Below are 21,223 nucleotides of genomic sequence, written 5' to 3'. Positions count from 1 at the left end.
GGTATATTTGTACTTAAGTTTGCTAAAAAATAAATGAAGCTTACTTTGCTAACTTCAAGTTATCTATAGATCCAATGGTTTCGAATATGAAATCAAACATAAGTAAACCAGAGATGCATTAATCTCAATTTGGATTGATTTTATGTGTTGACTTTTTATTAATTAATTAATAAAAGTTGGCGCCAAGGTCAGGGTCAGTTTTGAAATTATCGTATGGCCGAGATATCAATATTTGTGAATAATTTATGATTAAGTTAGGCTCTTAACTTTGGCTATACATTTGTATATATGCTGATTACAAATTGCTGTATCATGTTAAATTAAAATTAGGGAGTGGGATTAATGGCAATAAGGAAACAATTGGGAAATAAATGTAAAGCTAGCATATCTGGCCTAGCATCTACATACATCTCATGATATCATCCTGGTTAATCATAATAATTATAATCATCATCATAATCATAATTTTTGGGGTCGAAGGGTAATAACTATCACTGTCCAAGTAAACACCTAGGAGGCCACGGACAGACTGTGGCCAGCGCGGCTCAGTGCCTCTATTTATATGCTCCGAGTAAAGAGAAGAACAGAGAGAGTGAGAGAGAAAGAGAAAGAGCTACCTCTATAGATCGACAAAGAAAGTTATATCTCTAGAGCTACACAGAGAGAGATAGAGTATATGAAAGACAGGGAGAGCGAAATATATAGAAACAGAGAGATGTAGAGCTGGAGAAATAGACTGCGACAGAGAAAGAGAGGATGAACTATTCACTTCCATTACAATATTTTATTATTATAGGCACGAAACCACTTTTTTTGCATATTCCTATATATATATAACGATCGTTCCTATGGCAGCTATATGATGCTATGTATGCTCGTCTACAAGTGTATATATTTTTAAATATAAATATAATTTGTATCATATTATTGCATACCTATGAGTGTGTATGTACTTTTCATAGTAGGTTAGTACATTTGGAGTATAAATTTGCTAAGCTATTCTATAAATTTGAACGTAGAGTTGTAGCTTATTACAGTGTTGTAATAGGCTATAGCATTCGGAGTGGACTCCGATGAAATTTGCAAAGTCATTCTAGAAATTTGCACGTAGAGTTGTAGCTTTCGGAGTGGACTCCCATGAAATTTGCAATGTCATTCTAGAAATTGGCACCTAGAGTTGTAGCATGTTACAGCGTAGAGTCGCTGTCGCCTATTGTGATTCGTTAGTGGAGTATAAGGTTAAACGAGTATTCACACACTTAAAACCCTCATAATTAAATGACTTTCTCCTTTTAAATATTCAAAAATGAGAGTAATTTTTATTAAATATACCAACAAAAAAAATAATATTCATAAATGTAAACATAACATTTAAATACAAATAACAAGGCATATATATATATATATATAATTATATGTATGCACGTATGCTTAGGCAAGTGTTTTTTTGGCGAGTCTATTCGAAAATTTCTCAAATATTTACACAAAAAACCGAACCAATGCCGTCGAGTAAAGGCAAACTCATTAAAAGTTGTTAAAGCAAACTCCAAGGCACCAGATTTGCATAACAACAAAGAACAGGGCTCAAGAAGGGGTTAGGAATCGAGTGAATTACGTAATTAGCGTTCTAGAAAACAGGAGCAGCAGCAGGCAGTAGCAACAGCGGATGACAAATAGGATATCCAAACAAAGGTCGGTCAAGGAAGGACTCTATATAGGACCATAGAAATACCCGGCACACACACTTTAGGGGAATAATATAATCTTTCTCTAAATAGGCAGGGATTTGTTTCTTTACTTTTTGTTCGATTTGAATTTGATTTATGGATTATTTTATGTATGTATAAAACATACAATTCTATAAACACAATATACCCTTTGTTTCACAGAACATAGAGCTTAAAGCGAGGCCTTCACTGTTGCTCCTCTTGCTGCTCCTCGTTCATCCTGCTTCTCATCCTTCTACTTTTGCCATTGTTGCTCTGAGCGCTTTAGGGATATTTCACAATATTGTTGCTGCCACCTGGCAGCTGTCCCCCACTTGTTGCGGTCGTCTGTTGCTTCGGGCTTGATGGTCCGCCCACACCCACACCCACACCGGGTCCACCCGCTCCCACTCCCGCCGAGGATGCACCCACCGCTGTGGCTGCTCCCGGGTGATACAAATGCGTGCCATAATGCACGGCACCCGGATGACTGAAATATGGTATAATGGCCGGTGAGGCAGCGGTCATACCGGTTGCAGGAGTGGGTCCAGCCAAGATGGTGGCTGAACCTGAAGGTGAACCTGGCTTTGTACCATCTCCAGTGTACGGCGATAGGTATTGCTGTTGTTGCTGCTGCTGTTGCTGATGCTGTTGTTGCTGCGGGGCAGTATGATGGTACTGAAACGGGTGCAGCAGGGTTGCTGGCTGGTAGTGATGGTAATGGTGGATCGGTGGCCCATTGCCTGGCGACAATCTGACAATATGTATTGGGATCGAAGCCGGACCCGCTGATTCATAGCCCTTTGGGTTATTGTTGCTGAAACGTGGCAATATGGAAAATTGATGTTGCTGCTGATGCTGATGCTGATGCTCGGCGGGTGACTGCACATAAAGGGGATTGTAATGCACCACGGGCAAGTGTTGCTGCCGTGTGGCAGTTGCTGCTGCTGCTGCCTCGGATGTTGCTGATGTTGCTGTCGTTGATGTCGCTTTTGCTGTTGCTGCTGCTGCTGCTGCTGCTGCTGCTACTGCTGTTGAGCTCGTTGTTGATGTTGTCGCCGCTGTTGGCAACGTCTGCTGTGCTGCTGGCGTGTACTTGTGTTGGTGCTGTTGCGACTGTTTCAAGTGGTGTTGCTGATGCTGATGCTGGAGCGGATATGCTGAAATACGCAATGGAAAAGGGATTACAGGACATGACGAGTTCCCCTTAAGCCATGCTAATTGGCCATGCCATTGCAATCAGTTGCTAATCAAGCCTGCTGGCCCTAGCAATCTGCTTGACATGGCCGAAAATGGAGTAGTTGATATTAATTAAGCGAGTGAGTGTCTAGTGCTCACCATAGAGTGGACCCGGCTGCTGCTCGGCGTAAATGGTGGGTGTCTGTGGCTGCGGTGGCTGCAGGAAAATCCGCTGCAACTGGAGCTGTGCCTGCGGAGCTGGAGCTTGCTGATAGATAAACTGGGCGGGAGGAGAGATTGACGGTTGGGCTGAAGCCTTGGCATAGGCTGCCACCTGCTGCTGATGCTGTTGATGATGATGCTGCTGCAGTTGCTGGGCGGCAGCCAACAGAATGCTGGTGGGGATCTGCAGGTATTGCTGCTGCTGGTGTTGCGGTTGCAGCGGAGAAGGAGCTGCAGATGGACCCGCTGTTGGGGCACTGGCTGCATCCGACTGATAGTAGGGTCGATATAGACCCTGGTGATCACGGGCCAGCGGTCCAAGCAGTTGCACCAACGGATGCCGGCTCGTGGGCAGTGGTGCAGCCGTGCTGGTGGTACTACTAGTGGTGCTGCTGCTACCGCTGATGAACTGCTGCTGCTGTTGCTGAAGCTGTTGCTGTTGCTGCAGCTGCCGCATATAAGAGAGTGGGATGGCAATAATGTACTGAATGCGTTGCTGCAGCTTTTGCTGTTGCTGTTGTGCCGGCAGCTGTTGGTGTGGATGATGCTGTTGCTGTTGCTGTTGCATCTGCGGCTGTGGTGGCTCCTGCTCGAGGTCGCCGTAATTGAAAATTGGTGGCTTTATGCCCGTTGGCCGCTGATAAAGTGCCACTTGAGGCGGCACTGCGAAGCTAAAGCGGTGATGCGGTGCCGTCCCAGGGTGGGAGTACTGCAACGTTGGCGGTTTACGTTCATAGAAGGCCTGCACAGAGAGAAAGGGAATTTCAAATAATGGAATAATCTATTATATAAAATGTGTGTTCGAATCAAAATCATGTTGAAAATGGTAGGTTGCATAATTTGCATTCAAATTTGCTCAGAGTGTAGTTGAGAAAGCGAAATGTGGCCTTAATTAAACGCATTTGCTGCGGTCAGTTGTGCACAACATCAACATACCTGGGGCGCTGCTTCTGCCGCTGTGTACCGCACTGTGGTCGGTCCAAAGATGGGCGTCTGCGTCTCCGCTGTTGCTGCCTCAAAGTAGCTGCCGGCGGAGGGATAAATTGGTCGGAACGGTGGCTCTTTGGAGGATGATGGTCCCGCGAACAAGGCGCCTGCGGTCAACAAGTGGAGTTCGAGTTAGGGTTCGAGTTGGAGGAGAAATTAGGGGAGGAGTTGAAGGAGGAGTTCGATTTGGAGTTGGAGTTGGAGGTGGAGTTGCAAGAGGAGTTGGTTGAAGAGTTGGATGAGGATCCGGAGTATAAATTTGAGGAGGAGTTGGAGGATGAGGTTGGACGAGGAATTGGAGAAGGAGTTGGAGGAGATGTTGGTTGAGGATTTGCAGGAGAAATCGGAGTACAATTTTGAGGAGGAGTTGAATATGGAGTTGATTGATATTTCTTTAAGTTTTAAAGTTTAACATGTGGAAATGTTAAGTAAATTTATTGTTTCAAAGCTTGACTTGTAAAATTATCAATTTAATCTGTATATGTTCTTAGATCTCAAATTAAATAAAAAACTAATATTTTTATTTGATTTAAAAGAAATTGAATTAAAACAAGAAAGGAAGCTAACTTCGGCACGTCGAAGTTTATATACCCTTGCAGATAGAACTTCTATGACTTGGAATCTCAACAATATAAATTATATTTATTTGTGTTAAAAAAAAATGAAGTAATACCTGCTTTCATTTCATTCACCTATACATATTATATTTGCAGTTTTACATTCGCAGATTTGCATTTTTCCTCTACATCAAACAATCGTTTGTATGGCACCTATATAACAATGTCGTCCGATTTTCATGAAATTTGACACAAAATTTAAGACTAATACAAAATGGCTATACCTCAAATTTGATGAAAATCAGCTGAAAACTGAGAAAGTTATAAATTTAATTGTATTAAATTCTCGATCGTTCCTATGGGAGCTATATGATATAGTAGTCCGATTTTCATAAAATTTTATGCAAAATCGTAGAGTATTGTAGAATGGCTATATCTTAAATTTGATCCAATTCTATTGAAAACTGAAAAAGTTAAAAATTTTTTTGTAAAAATTTTCCGATCATTCCTATGGCAGCTATATGATATAGTCGTCCGATCCGGCCCGTTCTGACATATATACGAGTGAGAGTATATAGAAGGCTAACTACAAAGTTTCATTCAGATAGCTTCAAAACTGAGAGACTAGTTTGCGTAGAAACGGACAGACGGACAGACGGACAGACGGACAGAGGGACAGACGGACATGGCTAGATCGACTCGGCTGTTGATCCTGATCAAGAATATATATACTTTATATAGTCGGAGGTGCCTCCTTCACTGCGTTGCAAACTTCTGACTGAAATTATAATACCCTGCAAGGGTATAAAAAACGAGCTTCGGAAAACAGAATCGATAAATATTGATATTTTTATATGACAATTTTTACAACAAATCAAACCTTAAAAAATTCATAACTCAGCCAAAAACCTATTAATTTCAATTCGGAAAGCTTTTCCTTGTTAGTTTTTAGTAGGCTAATCAATCTACATACACCATTTAAAATTTTGGAAAACTCAACTTTTTGTCAATTTTTTTTTGACAATTTTAACGATGTAACCCCTTACAAAATTTGGGAAAAAAGGGAGAAATAAGTGTTTCTACCGAAGATAGCTAGAAAGATTCGCCTGTTGATACTGATCAAGAATACATATATATAATTTATGGGGCCGGAAATTACTCTTTCATAGGGATTGAGGCTTCTGCATAAAGTTATATTACCATTTTTTACCTATATTATCTATATTTTTATATGAAAATTTTTACGACAAATCAAAGTTTAAAAAACTCATAGCTCAGCCAAATATCTACTAATTTCAATTCGAAAAGCGTTTCCTTGTTAGTTTAGTTTAGTAGGTTAATAAATATGCATACATGTATATGTATATGTATTATATTATAAAATTTTGAAAAAAAAGAGAGATAGCTAGGTCTACTCGGCTGTTGACGCTGATCACGAATATGTATAATTTATAGGGTCTGAAATGACTCCTTCACATAGTTTCAAGCTTCTGACTTAATTTTAAATACCCTAGTAAGGGTATAAAAAGCAAAGGCTTTTAATATAGATGGAAACTCTTAATATTCCCACATAATTGTTCTTGTCTCACCTGTCTGATCCGAGGAGTCGCGCTTCTCCGTCTTGCTCTTGGAGTCCTCGACAATGCTGGCGGTCAATTTGGTGGTGGCCACGTCCTCGGCCTTGTCCGCAGCCTTATTGGCGGCCACAACGACCTCGATCTCCTCCCCGCTGCCAGCAACCAAGAGGCAGCAGGTGATGGCAGCCAGGACCTGAGATCCGTGAAACAAAAAGGATTAATTATTAAACAAAAATAAATGCGAATATTAAATACAAATCGCATTTATCAATCGGTCTTTATCGGCCATCGTTATAGGCAATTTAGTGTGCATTAACTGCGCGGGAAATGCGATTGATTAAACAAAATATCTGCACTGTAATTCGTAATAATAATTTAATTAAATTGATTTATAAATGCAATTATAGAAAATGCATTGTGCCATTGAGCATCTCATTCGATGAAGTGCAATTGTTTTCCGCTCTAGTCTCGCATTTATTTTGCATTATTATTCCATTGCACACAACGATTAATAACTAATACATGTAATTAAGCCGGTCCGGGCTGTACAATGAACCTGGCAAACACAGGTAATTATTAATAAGCCGCCAGCCAGTTAACTGCCAATCCAATACATTCCTCCCACCGGTTGTTATTTATGTGGGGAATCTCTGATCTAATCCTTGGAGATGAGTCTGGTTTTATCCCCTGTCTTGTAATATACGGAAATGTCTTACCAAGATATATATATGATGTTATAATCTGCAAATCAAGCTTTCTTTCTTTACTTAATGTGACTTGCATAAAATTTAAAAAGTATACATAATCAAATGAGATTTCAATACATTTGCAATTTAAATTGGAAAAAAATGTAATATTTTACGTTGCTTTTCAAAAAAAAAAAAAAAAAAGATGCCATTAAAGGCACTTGGAAAAGATAAATGCATCAAGGCATGCCCCCGCTGTTTAATGAAATAAATAAATAATAAAATAACAAAGGCCATTATTTTATATGCAGCCCTTTGGCCATCTCTGCTCTGCGTATTGCAATCAAGTGGAAATAATCAAAATAGACGCTGATTTATATCATTATCAATATTTGATTGCCAACTTTCAGTGAGTTCGATTTCAATTATAATGGTTTTTAATCCTATTTTTCATTATTCACCCGTATGAGCGGCATTATTCCCAGTTGCTGTTGCTGCTTCTGCTGCTGCTGCTGATGCTTTATTTATTTAAACCAATAAATATATATGTATATATATATATATATATATGTATACCAAATGCGGGCAAATGCAAATATATGTATGTGAATATATATAAAATTTGTTTTGTGTGTTCACTTTTTCCGGTTTTAATTTGGTTTCCTTCTGTCACTCAATTAAAATTCGTTTCGTGTGGCGGGAATAACAAAAGCAGAAAACCAACAACAAGAACAGCAACAAAAAAAAAAGAAAAATGAACTAAAACAAACAAATTTATAAACACTTTTCACGCTTATTTATTTAATGAAAACAACGGGACATCGTTTTCCTGCGTTTTTAAACAAACAAACAACCGCGTCGGAGTCGCGCGTTCGCGTTCGCGTTCGCTTTTCTTTTGCTAGCGGCTAAAATCGCTGACCACTGAGGATCGCTTTGGCTTTAACAACGTTCGCGTGTTGGCCAACAAAGTGAGAGTGAAATTGGTGCGGCAACTTTGAGCCGTTTTATAGTCTGCTTGCAACATGCCGCTTGCTGCCTGTAGCTTGCAGCACGCAGCCAAACTGCTGCAGCAACCTGCAAACTAGCAGCAAACTAGCAAACTTGCCACCGTTGGGGGCAAGCACCTGGTGGCAGTGACAATCACCATTTGGGACTGCTTGTTGCTATATATCTATTTGCTATATTGCGCCTCCAAATCGGAATCCAAAATTTCGATGGCCATTGCCAGCCGCGGGCCTTGATCGCCGCTCCAATTTGGCTTGCGTCATCGACTTCTTCTTCTTCGGCCCCCAATACCGCCCCACCCACCTACAACCAACCACATGCCACATTGCGTCTGCGGAAGATAGAGTTGTGTCTGTGTGCAGATACATTTTCTATAGATGTTTTTATGTGCCCCAAAACAGGAGGAAACGATTTAAACATCCATTGCACAAAAGCAAAAATTGCACAAAACACATGCATAGTATATCAATGGCAGGCGGAAAGCCACCTTTAATTTAGAGTATTGTGTTTGTTTCATTTATTAAAATACCATTAAATATTAAATATTAGTTTCAGACAACAATTTAATTGAATTTTTCTGTCTTTGTTGGTTTTAAATTAAAGTTACATCGGTCTTGCGATGTATTTTCCAAGCGCATATTATTTCTCTTTGGTTTAATAACTTTATAAAAAGGTTTACATAATGTGAACCTGTCTTCAGCTGAATAGTTTAGTTTGTATTTTGTATTTTTATATATACATATTTGTATTCTGTCAAAAAATAATATGTAAGTTAGGAATGTCTAGATTTAACAACTGGAATTCATGCGTTACAGGGATGTCCAAAATGATTGTTTTCTCAAACTCAATGACTTGGAAATTGTACGGAAACATTTCTGGTGTTAGAAAAACATCTGTCCTTCACTTAAACTTTAAAAATAAAGGCCTAGTATGTATTTTTTAGTTTACATAATACAATTTAAATATATATTTATATTTAAATGTTATGGTAATTACCAACAAAGGGTTCATAAAGGGCCTAAAGTTTCGTATAGAAATGTATTTTACATGATTTAAAAATTGTATTAAAGATGGCTTTAAATTTGTTAAAGAAAAATAAAAATGTCTTTTATACAATTATATGTACCTTGTTTAAACTGACTTGTTAAGATATGTTGAGGTATTTCTTAAGTAATTGCTAAATACCTAATTCAGGAGATACCATAAAAAAGAGAGTATGTCTAATAAAACATTGTTATCCAGGGTGTTATCATTTTGTTTAGAAACTTGCCTAGCAACTTTGTGTTAAATAAAAACATACAAAAAAGGAGCTAACTGCAGCACGTTGAAGTGTAAAGCTATGTTTTTACAAAAAACATTAAATATTTTTCTTAAATTATATATTATTTGAGGTACAAAATACCAGGGCATATAAACTTAGGTTTGCTTATCTTAATTATCTTACCTGTTTTTAATTAGACTTGCATATTTGCAATTCCTTTTAAAATTTAAAGAGCAAAAAACAAACAGCAAACAAACTGTTGTGTAATGTTTATTAAACTGTAAATATTTTAATTGCTAGATTTTTTTTAATATTGTATATAGGTATAAGGGGAGAGACTCTTGCAAGAGCCTTTAATTAGAGCAGGATTCAGATTATATTCACACCCTCAGATATTTTTGTTATCTTTTCCATCTTCAATATAATTTTATATCTTTGGAAAAAACCAAGAATAGCTGCAACTTTTAACTTATTCTAAGGATTCTAGCTATAGAAAGTGCTTTGGTATCTCCAGTTTCATAGATTTCTTGTAGATCCTGCTTGCATCATGGGACAACTTGTATAATGATATCTCATCTCATTCCTTCTTCTTCGATATAAAAAAACAATATAATGTGTAAATTAAAGATGTAATGTGTGCCTTTTGTGATTGTTAAAGTTGCCACACTCTTTCGATTTGCTTTCCACATCGACAATCGATAACGCTTAGTAAACTTTTTGCTCAATTAAATTTCCACTAATTCCGGACATTACAATAACCCTGCTGATCCTGGTTTCCCTCGCGTGGGATTAACTTGCACTCATTAGGAGTTTTGTATTCGCATTACAGGTTTTGCCGCACTCACCCCGGCACCCGCACCTGTATCCTTGTCCTAGAAAGGATGCCCTGGCATCCCCTGGCAATGTGACTTGGCCATTTCCGTTGTTGAACGAAGCGTTTACAACGGACGATGATTTTACGAGCGCTCCTAATAAAATCAAGTGGCTTTCCGTAAAACTTAACTGTTACTTTAGCAATAACACACAACAACAGGAGCAGGAGGAGCTGGAGTAACATCCAGGACTAGCATCGGTACCATGTACATACCTTCCTTGCCCTTGTTGTGTCAAATAAAAGTCCCCAATTTGCAGTCCGGACATAAAATGTGTGCGGCAAAGTTAAAAGTTCTCCAGGCTTTGGAATTTTTAGGAAGGGAAGGAACGGGATGGGAATGCAGCTACTGTACCGTGGCAGTAGTTAAAAGTGCTGGGATTCCCCTGAATCCCTGAAATCTTCCCCGAAGCCCCGGTAACATCCATTTAATTGTTCTTTCACTGCTGTTGCTGGTCTTGTTTGGGAAAAACGGGAAAGTGTTATAATTAGTAGTGGCAACGATGATGATGATGGGCAGCTGTGGCTCGTGTCCTGGATGGGAGGAGGTGGAGATGTTGATGGTAGCTCATGCATGGTTAGTTGTTGTTTGGTCCAGAAGGTTTGCTGATGCTTAAATTGAACGAAGCAAACTTTACTAGTGTTCAAATTCTCTGCACTTTTCATTACATTCATGTATGTTGCAAAGTATTTACCACAAATTGCCGTTACCATAATAGAAATTAATATGAAAATGTTGCAAAAACCTTGTGTTTCCTGTCTTTTTGAATGGGACTTTATAAAAGTTATTTGAGCTACCCAACACGTCTGTCCGTATGTTCGTCCGTCTGTTCGTCCGTCTGTCCGTCCGTCTGTCTAGTTCCTCAGTTTTAAAAGTATCTCAATGAAACGTTGCAGTTAGTCTTCTATACACTCTCACTCTTATATAAGTCGGAAAGGGACATATCAGACGACTAAACCATATAGTTGCCATAGGAAATCGGAAATCTAAAAAAAAAAAAAAAATTATAACTTTTACAGTTTTTAGTTTTTTTAATTTTTATGAAAATTGGAATACTATATAATATAACTGCCAGAGAAACAGTTGTTAAATGTAGAGGATCCATAAGTATCAAAGAACATTAAGTAACTATGATTAATAATTAACTATGATCAGTAGATAACTTTGACCAGTAAGTATCCATGAACATTAAGTAACTATGACCAGTAGATAACTATGACCAGTAGATAACTATGACCAGTAAATAACTATAATCAGTAATTAACTATAAGCAGTAAGAATCTTTGACCAGTAAATATCTACTATATCAAACGATTATTAAAAATAGAGGAAAATGCAAAACGTTGAATGTAAAAATGTAAAAATAAAAATGAATAGGTGAATGAAATGAAAGCAGGCATTACTTTATTATTTTGTTTAAATATATATAGTTTAAATTGTATTAATTTTTAGTGATCGGATTTCTATATGCAAAGGTGTACAAACTAGATAGACAAACTATATGAACCAGAGAAGAAGCTACTTTATGATAACCTTTCAATGGTATTCTAATTTTAGTCAGAGGCTTGTAACCCTATGAAGGAGTCATTCCGACCCTATAAATTATATATATTCTTGATCAGAACAAACAGCAGAATCGATCTAGCCATCTTAGACTGAAAAACAATTTTTACCAATTTTTTCAAAATTTTACAAGGGGTTAAAATTTATCAAAAATTTATTAAAATTTTAATGTTTTTAAAATATTAAATTGAGTATGCAGATTTATTAACCTTTAAAAAACTAAGTCAGAACAGGATTCCGAATTGAAATTAATTATTTGTTGGCTTAGCTATGACTTTTTTAAACTTGGATTTGCCAAAAGAATTCTCATATAAAAATATCAATAAATATCACTTCAAAAAATGCGTTTATTATGAGCTTAGTTATAATCAATTTCCAATTTGATCCTATAATTTAAATACAAATTGCAAAGATATATACACTTGGACTTTCCCAAGTAAGTTCCCTTTCTTGTTTAATAAGTTTCCCAGTTTTGTGGAAGTGTTCCTAGTGCAAATGCTAAATATATTCCCCCTGCACGCTTACACTAAAATTACCATAAATTAGAAAAATTAAACCCTTAAAATACTCATGAAAATCTAGGGTAATCCAATCCAATTGCACTGAAACCAAACCTAATCGAATTGAGTTGGCAAACAAAACCAATTTGCCGCCACGAATAATTGCATCAGCTTTATAATGAAATATTTTAATTTGCCACCCGCTCCATCGCTTGCCTCTTGCTCTCGCCTCTTAGTTCCGCATTTCGCGTTGAATAATATCGGAATATCGAATGTTTGCTGCCTGCATTTTGGGCCAAAATTATAGGCCAGTTCTGCAGTTCTGTGAACCAGGTGCCGATCCACAATTGGACCCGATAATCCATGGGCATATCGAATGCCAGAGGATTGTGTCATCCGACAGTCTGTCATTGCGAACCGCATAATTTATGCGCAGAGTTTTGGTCCAGAAACTAATTAGGGCGGAGCACCTGCCGCCTCCCGGGCACAATCCCGGCCAGGAAATACGCAATACGATGCGTTTTGTCAGCCGAAATGGTATGGTCTCTTATGCAATCGTGGTCGAAACTAAATCAGTGCAGGAAAACTGGTTTTTGGGACAGCAGAAGGAAGCGTGTGGAAATCTCTTTCGGCCAGCGCCAATTATTGTCACGGAAATGCACCTCGAGCTGTCGCTTTTTTCTTTTTTTTTTTTGGGTGAAATCCAGCCTAGCTAGCCATCGGTATCCGCAACCAGGTGGGGTCTTCAATCTCCACATCCATTTGAACTGGTTTAGATACACCTCGGCGGGACAAGTGCACTACTAGCCTTCTCTTGAATCTTCCATGGATCGTCTGGTTAGTAGATGTTGCGATTTAATATCCTAATACACCAATGGAGTTCAATTGAAAAGCTAATATGTGGATATATAGTTATATAGAAATTTGTATATAGTTTTAAGCAATGTAAAATGCAGTTTACTATTTGGTGGTAACCAAGTTTTTTGCTAAACTAATGTGGAAAACAATCTGCCTTGAATAACCTTTGAATTTTTATATAGATTCAGGTACGAATTACTTATGAATTTACTTATGAATATTTCCAAAAACGTAACCTTACATTTTCCTATTAATTTTTCTATTATTTTAAGTCTAAATTCCCTATAATTTAATGCTGAAATTTCATGTGTTCTGAAATAATCGACACTCGACTTACGAATATCACGTTTACCAGACCTCGCTTATATATTTTGCAATTAATAATAATTAATAATAATAATAATAATAGTATATTGGTTAAATCTGCAACACCTTTTTACCATCCTCCACTGTTTCCACTCTTTGGACACACAAACTAATGAAGCACAATAGATTGAAGCCGCCTGAAATGGTATCGTTACTTATTCGCCTTTAAGTGGAGACCCCAAACATCGCTCCGGGTTAGAGGATGCCTCTGGCCAGAGAGAGAGAGATCCAAAGTGGTTGTCAACGCAACCAAGTTGGAGCACAAAAAACAAAAAAGAAAAAGAAGAAAAACTAAGGCCCAAACACATTGGCCATCCAAACCAGATTGCGTGCCGTCGTAGCCGCCGGCCCCCTTTTGCCTCATTCCTCATTCCAACTTGGCCTGCTCCCCGAGCAGTTAAAAGCGAAATTATTCATTACAATTTCCGCGCTGGCGAGAAAAACGCACACACTTACACACATACGGAGAGGGGAAAAGTTTTCCGTGGAAATGCTCAAAATGCTTCAAATGCTCATTTGAATCTGGCAAGTAATTTTGCTTTGCGGTTCGCGCGATTTCGGCGCTGTTTTAAACGCGCCGCGCCAGCAATTGACTTTGAATAAGTTTTGTGCTGCATTGAAACGATGCCAATTTACCCCATGTTGCACAGTGGGGTAATTAGGATTTATTTTGAAAAAATAAAAGTATTTAAAATATATTTATATATTTTGTAAAATTCAAAATTAGTTACAAATAGATGTACATTATATTAAAATTAGATAACTGCACACTTTTTATTTCACAATAGATTCTCATTAAATTGGAAAGTGATTTATAGTTTTAACTTATTTATAATTATTTTAAGGTAATTTATAAGCATATTTTGATAATATTATGTACTAAAATCTCCTATATTTTTCCACTGTGCATTGCCTGTCTTTCGGCAAAACTGTGACTGTCCCTGGGATTGCCTGTGACAGTGGCTCACATCGTTTAGAGGGGTTGGCTTAGTGGGGGAACAACTGCTAAAGTTTTTTTGCCCAACAGCAGCAGCAGCAGTTGTAGAGTGTGGGGTGTGCCGGGTTGGCTGCGTTCAACAGTGGAACCTGCAAATAACAGATTTGAATGCAGTTTTCTTTCTCTTAATGAATTTATATGCATTTATATACATAATTATTTGAAAATATTAAGATGTATAAGAAGATGTAGGTGCTAAATTCAGTCATACGTTAATTCTACCCACATTTTCTTCTCTTTTTAGGCTTACGTTTCATTATATTTTAGTGAAATATATAATATATATCTAATGAAATTCTTATAGATGGAAAATGTAGAGGTTTTGCTCAAAAATTGATTTATTGATTATTCAAAAGACTCTTTTAGAATTCCCACATAAAGGTTATCATACTTTTCAAAACTCATAATATATTTTTTATATAAAAGTAAGCATGAAAATATATATATTTTGTACATATTATATATATTATAGGCTCGGAATTCGACACACAAACTTTGAGTAGGTTTAAAGTGGAGAAGGCGAAAAATATGGATTTATCTTTAATGTATTAATATTTAATGCAAATGTTTATATATAAATCCTTGCGATATATATAAATATTGTTGATTGGTATCTCAAATCAATATAATCGGAATAGAGACATTCATTAAAATATTATGCGATTTTTCCATAAAATATATATTTAAACTATAAATATAGTATTTATTTATTTATTGTTTGATATTTTAAAATTAGTTAGACAGATTATATAAAATTTTAAGATATTTTTGAGCGATATTTTTGACATAATATTGAGATCTTTATTTTTCTTGATATAAAATAGTGCATTTTTCTTCTAGTTATATACCATATTTTTCCCTAGTTGGAGACAAATTTATTGGCTTTCCCATAGTGATTTCAAAATTGTTTACAAGGAAAAACTTTTAGAAAAATCTTCTTTAGGAAAAATCTTGTTTTAGAAAACTCTTCTTTACAAAAAATCGACTTCTTCGTACTTTTCTAAGGAAACTTGACTGTAAATTGTTATTCTGTAATTCGTTTGATTCCTTTTTTCTGCTTACGCAGCTTATCATGCATTCCACGGGATACATTGTGTCCTTGGCCACTTGTTGTCATCCTCCCCTTTGGGTGGCAGTCACCGCTTGAGTAAGTCACCCAACTGGGCAGGGCGGGGCGACCCGGCACCAAACCCCGCTTGATCCTCTTGACTTTTGAGCCGGGCCAGAAACTTTCTTTAATTTTAATCAAAAAACTTTTTGTTGTTGCTGGTCCTGGCTTGGTCCTTGTGCTGCCACTTTGTGGGCGGCTGGAAAAAAAGCGTTTAATTGGACAAGGGAATACACACTACAAACAATCAAGCAGCAGCGGCAAACGGGAAATGTTTATGAAGAATGAAAATGAAAACAAAGTGAATACAAGCTGACAACTAATTTAATCAAATGCAGAAAGGGGGCCACAAACAGGAACTCTTTCCACCCAAAGAGATTAACATATTTTACAAGTTTGTTTTTGTTTTTTTCTTTTTGTTTTGGTATCTCAATAACTTTGACTAGAGTGTAGGCAGGGCGGGAGACATGCATAGATAGCAAACAAATGATATATCCGCCGTCTGTTTTCAAAGAACACAAGTAGTTCGGACCATATTTGAAACAATAATAATAATAAGTACCTGCGAGTGGCAGCAGTCGCTGAAGAAAAAACGTATCTCAAAGATTGACAAGGCCAGACATGACCTGCAGGCGGTATATAGATATACTTTTGTGGTAATCGTTGGAGTAAAAACATCATCGTCTAATCAGTAGAGAACTATGTATGGCAGACAAAGGTCCTCCTGCCTGGTTAGCTCCTTTGATTCTGAACCTGGCAGGCAGTTCCTAGCTGCGGACTTGCGTTGTGTGGAAACGCATTCAACCGCATTTTGAAACGCCCAAAGCGCACAACAAACAAACAAACAAACAGTTGAATAAACAAACACGGCAAACAAATGAACAAACATGACATTTATCTTGGCATAAATCATAATCGTAAAAACCCGAAAAAACCTGCAACTGGCAGCGTATACACCTTTTCCGCTGCCGCTGTGGAATTAGACCAGAGTCGACACAGGGCTAACAAACTGCCAAATGCACAGAAAAGGTTGCCTAATAAACCCCCCATCACTTGGATCAAACCCAAAGACCACGAAAAAAAAGAAAATAGAAGAGGATATTAAAAAGAGCTGCTGCAGCAGTTTGGCGCAAAACAACACAAAATTGCTCAGTCAAATGAAAAACTATTTAAATGCAATTGCTGGCCAGGCGTCGATTTGTTCACTGAATATTTTGTGGATGCATTCCGGCGGTGGTCACTGGGGAGTCTACAGTCCAGAGTCCAGAGTCCAGAGTACCGAGTACGGCGTGAAGAGGGCCAAGTTAACATTACGAAACCAGTTAGCAGATAGTATAATTTCCGCTATCGGTGTTTTGTATCCGGCGAACGACAAGGAATGCCGGCCAAAATGCAGGACACTTTCGACTTTTTGGGATGGGACTTTGCATGCAACCAAAAAGGAGTAAACAGGACAACAAGGGGTCGACTTGAATAGTACTTAGTACTTAAGGTAGTTTAAGGAGGAGGCAATAATCGATACTGTTGTATTTTGGAAATTGGAATTTTTAAAATAAATACTTATCATTAAACCGATTTAGAGATTTAGTACCCGATTAAAAATGTATTAATATGCAATTTAGTATTAAAAATACAAGTACATAGCTTTTGAATATATAAATATGTTGTAGATATATCATATCCCTTTTATAACCCTGCAGAGTATTCAAATTTTATTGAAAAGTTCTTTGTTTTTCAAGGTTTTTGAAAATCCTGTATTAATTTTTAACAGGTGAAATGCAACTTATACGCATTACTTGCATTCAAACTAAAAGTTGATTTACAATCGCAATACCATTATTGGTTTTTGTATGAAATTTAATTATAATTAATTGTTTTAGATTTTGTATAAAGCTTTTAGTCTCCGAAAGTTTTTAGAAGGAATGAGACGTATACGTAATATTACGTATACGCAACGATTATATATGAAATTCTTTAGGCAAGTTCCATATTATTTTTTATATATGAATATGAATCACCTTTATATTTTTAGGGTTTTAAAAATCCAGTTTCGATATTCATCAGTGGAAATGCGACGTATACGTAATATTACGTATACGCAATGCAAACATATTAAAATACAGCCACAAATCCACTATTGTTTTTTTCATGAAAATTAATTGAAATTATTTACTATTAATTTCTTGTATAAACATTTTAGGGCGTAGAAGGAATGAGACGTATGCGTAATATTACGTATACGCAATGATATATGAAGTTCTTTAGGAAAATTCAATATTTTCGTTTTACATAAATATTTAGGGTTTCGAAAATCCAGTTTCGATGTTCCTTAGAGGAAATGAGACGTATACGTAATATTACGTATACGCAATGGCAACATATTTAATTACAATCAGAACTTCACTATTGATTTTTGCATGAAAATTAATTGAAAATATTTACTTTTAACTTCTTGTATAAACACTTTTGTGTCCGAAAGTTTTTAGAAGGAATGATACGTATACACAATGATATATGAAATTCTTTAGGAAAATTCAATATTTTCGTTTTTAAAAAAAGGTTTTAAAAATCCTGTTTCGATATTCCCCATAGAATATGCGACGTATACGTAATATTACGTATACGCAACTTGTATACCAATTTATTTTTCTGCATGTTTTGAAATCATATTTGGAGCTTAAGGTCTGCTTTATTTATCCGACTTAAGAAGAATACTAAATAGAGGTATACTATATACTACAACTCCTACTATATGCCAAGGAATCTCTAACAGAACCGCTTTCTAAATGAAATGGCTATTAACTCTCGTAAACAGGCACTTTGGCAAGCTTCGTGTCCCTGTCGAACCATTGGAAAGCCGTGCCACAGAGGCTTTCGCGCAGTCTTAACTGTTGCAAATACCAAATATACCCCTCCGCATTCGGCGAGTATCCTGTAGAAACATTTCCCCTAAAATAATGGCAATTGGCAAGCTTCGAATGGGGTAGCCATGCCATGAATAAGTAAACGAGTGCTCCAGCACTGAGTGCCTGCAATTGGTGTCGTGTAATCGCTGCATCTGTTTGGTCTCCTTCGGTTCCTTCGAAGCTTCGGGTTGGTCATTCAGCAGTTCCAATCCCAATCCCCCAGTCTACATAAGCCGTAAAGCTTATTACGACTTTTAGGTTTCCAAGGAGCACTCTTCTCCTCCGGTGAGTAACGGCCACCTTTTTTTTTTTTTTGTCCCTGTGCATATCTGAGTATTTTGCGGTGCCGCATAAATATTCGTACTCAATCGGCAATCACAATTGTACATGCAACTTTTTGCTAGCCATTGTGTGGGACACAAGTGGAATTACCATCTAATGGGTGCTCTGAATAGTCACAGTTTGAATAATTTACCACTGGGACGGGACAGTGTGCCTAATGGGAGGTCTAAAAATTGAAGAAGGACTTTCTAGTGGTACATATGTAAATATGTTATATATATCAAATATATTCGTATATTCTTCGTATAAAACAGATGAAAGTTTTGCCTTGGAGACTTTAGATTTAACTAATTGATTTGTTATATTAATAAATCACCCATAAAAATTATAGTAAAATAAATATGTATATATATTTCTGATCTAAATCTATGCAAATATATATATTCTGTGCCTGAGATAAGGTGTGCTTACATACTTTCAAGAGAAAGTTTGGCTCTAAAGTACTTTCTCTTTTTACTTATCTATCTTTTTAATTGAATTTCAAGAGAGTTTTGGATCTAACCCAAAGCAACCAAAAATTTTGTATAATGTATCTTATCTATCTTATTAAACCCTTGCAGGGTATTATAATTATACTCAGAAGGTTACAATTCAGTGAAGGAATCATTTTCGACCCTATAAATCATATATATTATTGATCAGCATCAACAGCCGAATTGATCTAGGCTTCTCCGAAAGAAAAAAAAATTATAAATTTCTTTTTTTAATTTTATAAGGGGTTATCGTTAAAATTTGCAAAAAAAAAAAATATAAAAATTTTAATTTTTTTAATTTTCAATGGAGTATGCAGGTTAATAAATATTAACACAGAAGTGCTTTCCGAATTGAAATTAATGCTTTTTTGGCTTAGTTATGAGTTTTTTACACGTTGTTGAACAATTTTTTTTTATCGATTCAAAAATGCGAATATTTTAAGCCTACCTATGATCGATTTTCGATAAATCATATAATTAAATTACTAAGATTCCTTTCTTGTTTTAATTGGATTTCAAAAGAGTTTGAAGTCAACTCCAGAGCAACCAAAAATCGTATGACATTCCGTATCTTATTATTAATATCATTTTATTTCATGTACCTTTATCTTTAAAAATCCACAGTTATTTTCTGTGTAAAATTTAATAAAATGTCTTTTAGTGTTACTTACAAAAAACTGTTTAAATATATGAAAAAAATTTGGAATCCATTTAAAATCGGGTTAGCAAATGCTTTTTCCCTCGATTCGACAAAAAAAAATACGCGTACTATAACCTAAAGTCCAAGGTGAAAACTAAACACCTTGGGGCAAGGATGGCAAGGAAACTCTTTTATCTGCGACTGACACAATAAAAAAACGAAAATGGCAACTGTAACAGGGTGGAAATTAAAGGGGAGGGGATAGAGGGAAGGAATGGAACACGAGCCTGTTGGTAATTGACGCCCACAAAGAAAGAGGCGGAAAAACTGAGGGAGGAGGGGCGTTGGGTGTTGGGTGCTGAATGGAAAATGTTGAAAATGCTGGTGGCGATTGGGTTGCTGCTTTGGCAAACCGTGTAAACCAACCGCATCCCATCCGAATCTCAGTCCCACTCCCACTCCCAAATCCGAATCTGAATCCCAGCCTGCTGCTGCTGCTGCTGCTGCTGCTGCTGCTCCCATCAGTCGACGCAGTCAAGTGTGCAACACTTTTGGGGGCATTCGCAGCATGCGCGGCATTAACTTTGCATCTCTCTTGCTCCCATTTCATGTTTTCCCCCCTTTTTCTGTGCGAGCAGAGCCTCTGTGAGTCGAGTTGAGTTGAGTTTGAGTCGAGTCAGTCACTCACTCAGTCAGTTAAGTTTCCTGCCCCAGCAATTATATCATTTCCCCGATGCCAAGTGGTCCGCCATCGCCCCCGTCGCGCAGGGAGTCTCGTTTCATTCGTGCGTGAACGAATTTAAAGCTAATTTGCACATTTTTCATATTTTATATGAATTAGTTATGCCTCTGTTTCCAGTGTCTGTGCCAGTAACGGAGCACTGGCAAAAAATAATTACTTTTTTATTTAAATAACAATTATTAATTGATATGTATACTAAAGAACTTGCTCATACTTTTCGGTAGAAATTCACATATCCATTTTATATATTATAATTATTGGAAATAAGAAGTGTTCCTTTTAAGGAATTTTCAAGTTTTTATGTTCAGTTTAAAACGAAACCCAATAAAATATATAAATAACTTGCAATCGATATTAGAAGGTTTTTCTCAACTGTATCTTTCACTGCTTAATGTTCGCTTCCTTTCAATTTCCCGCTGTTTATGTTAACCAAGATCAAAGGAAAAATGTGGCATTCCAACACTGCAACTTGCCAACTGAAGCGTTGATAGATGATTTCGATCAGGAAGCGGAATAGGGATATATACATATCCCACGCAGCCTGGCGCAATTAAAACCCAATTTAAATAACATTAGTGGGCATTTTTCAGCTAATAACTTTATTAACTCGTTGTTAACTGGTTTAAGCTGTAATGATGGAAAACACGTCAGGTTTCAGCTGGTTAGGGATAATGTG

At 36.9% G+C, this 21,223-nt stretch overlaps 1 protein-coding gene across 1 annotated transcript; it reads right to left on the bottom strand.

The window, feature by feature from the left end:
- Positions 1 to 1,290: 1,290 nt before the first annotated feature.
- On the bottom strand, positions 1,291 to 12,526 carry LOC110184148 (uncharacterized). Its single transcript, XM_086829170.1, has 5 exons — positions 12,446 to 12,526; positions 6,241 to 6,421; positions 4,044 to 4,201; positions 3,045 to 3,849; positions 1,291 to 2,866 (listed from the first exon to the last, which is right to left on the bottom strand). The coding sequence occupies exons 1-5, from the start codon at positions 12,524 to 12,526 to the stop codon at positions 1,992 to 1,994; spliced, it is 2,100 nt and encodes a 699-aa protein (XP_086685296.1). The 3' UTR covers positions 1,291 to 1,991.
- Positions 12,527 to 21,223: the final 8,697 nt, after the last annotated feature.

Source organism: Drosophila serrata, unplaced genomic scaffold (genome assembly GCF_035046125.1).
Source record: "Drosophila serrata isolate PLE 108 unplaced genomic scaffold, ASM3504612v1 contig_23, whole genome shotgun sequence".
NCBI lineage: Eukaryota > Metazoa > Arthropoda > Insecta > Diptera > Drosophilidae > Drosophila > Drosophila serrata.
This window is presented reverse-complemented; position numbering and strand designations above follow the sequence as displayed.

What these genes read in the sequence shown, in the direction of transcription:
- LOC110184148 (XM_086829170.1), bottom strand. Translation starts at nt 12,526, where the DNA reads ATGACAGACTGTCGGATGACACAATCCTCTGGCATTCGATATGCCCAT. An exon ending in CAATTGTGGATCGGCACCTG is followed by an intron (nt 6,422 to 12,445) that starts GTTCACAGAACT and finishes CACGGATCTCAG; the next exon opens with GTCCTGGCTGCCATCACCTG. An exon ending in CGGCAGAAGCAGCGCCCCAG is followed by an intron (nt 3,850 to 4,043) that starts GTATGTTGATGT and finishes CTCTCTGTGCAG; the next exon opens with GCCTTCTATGAACGTAAACC.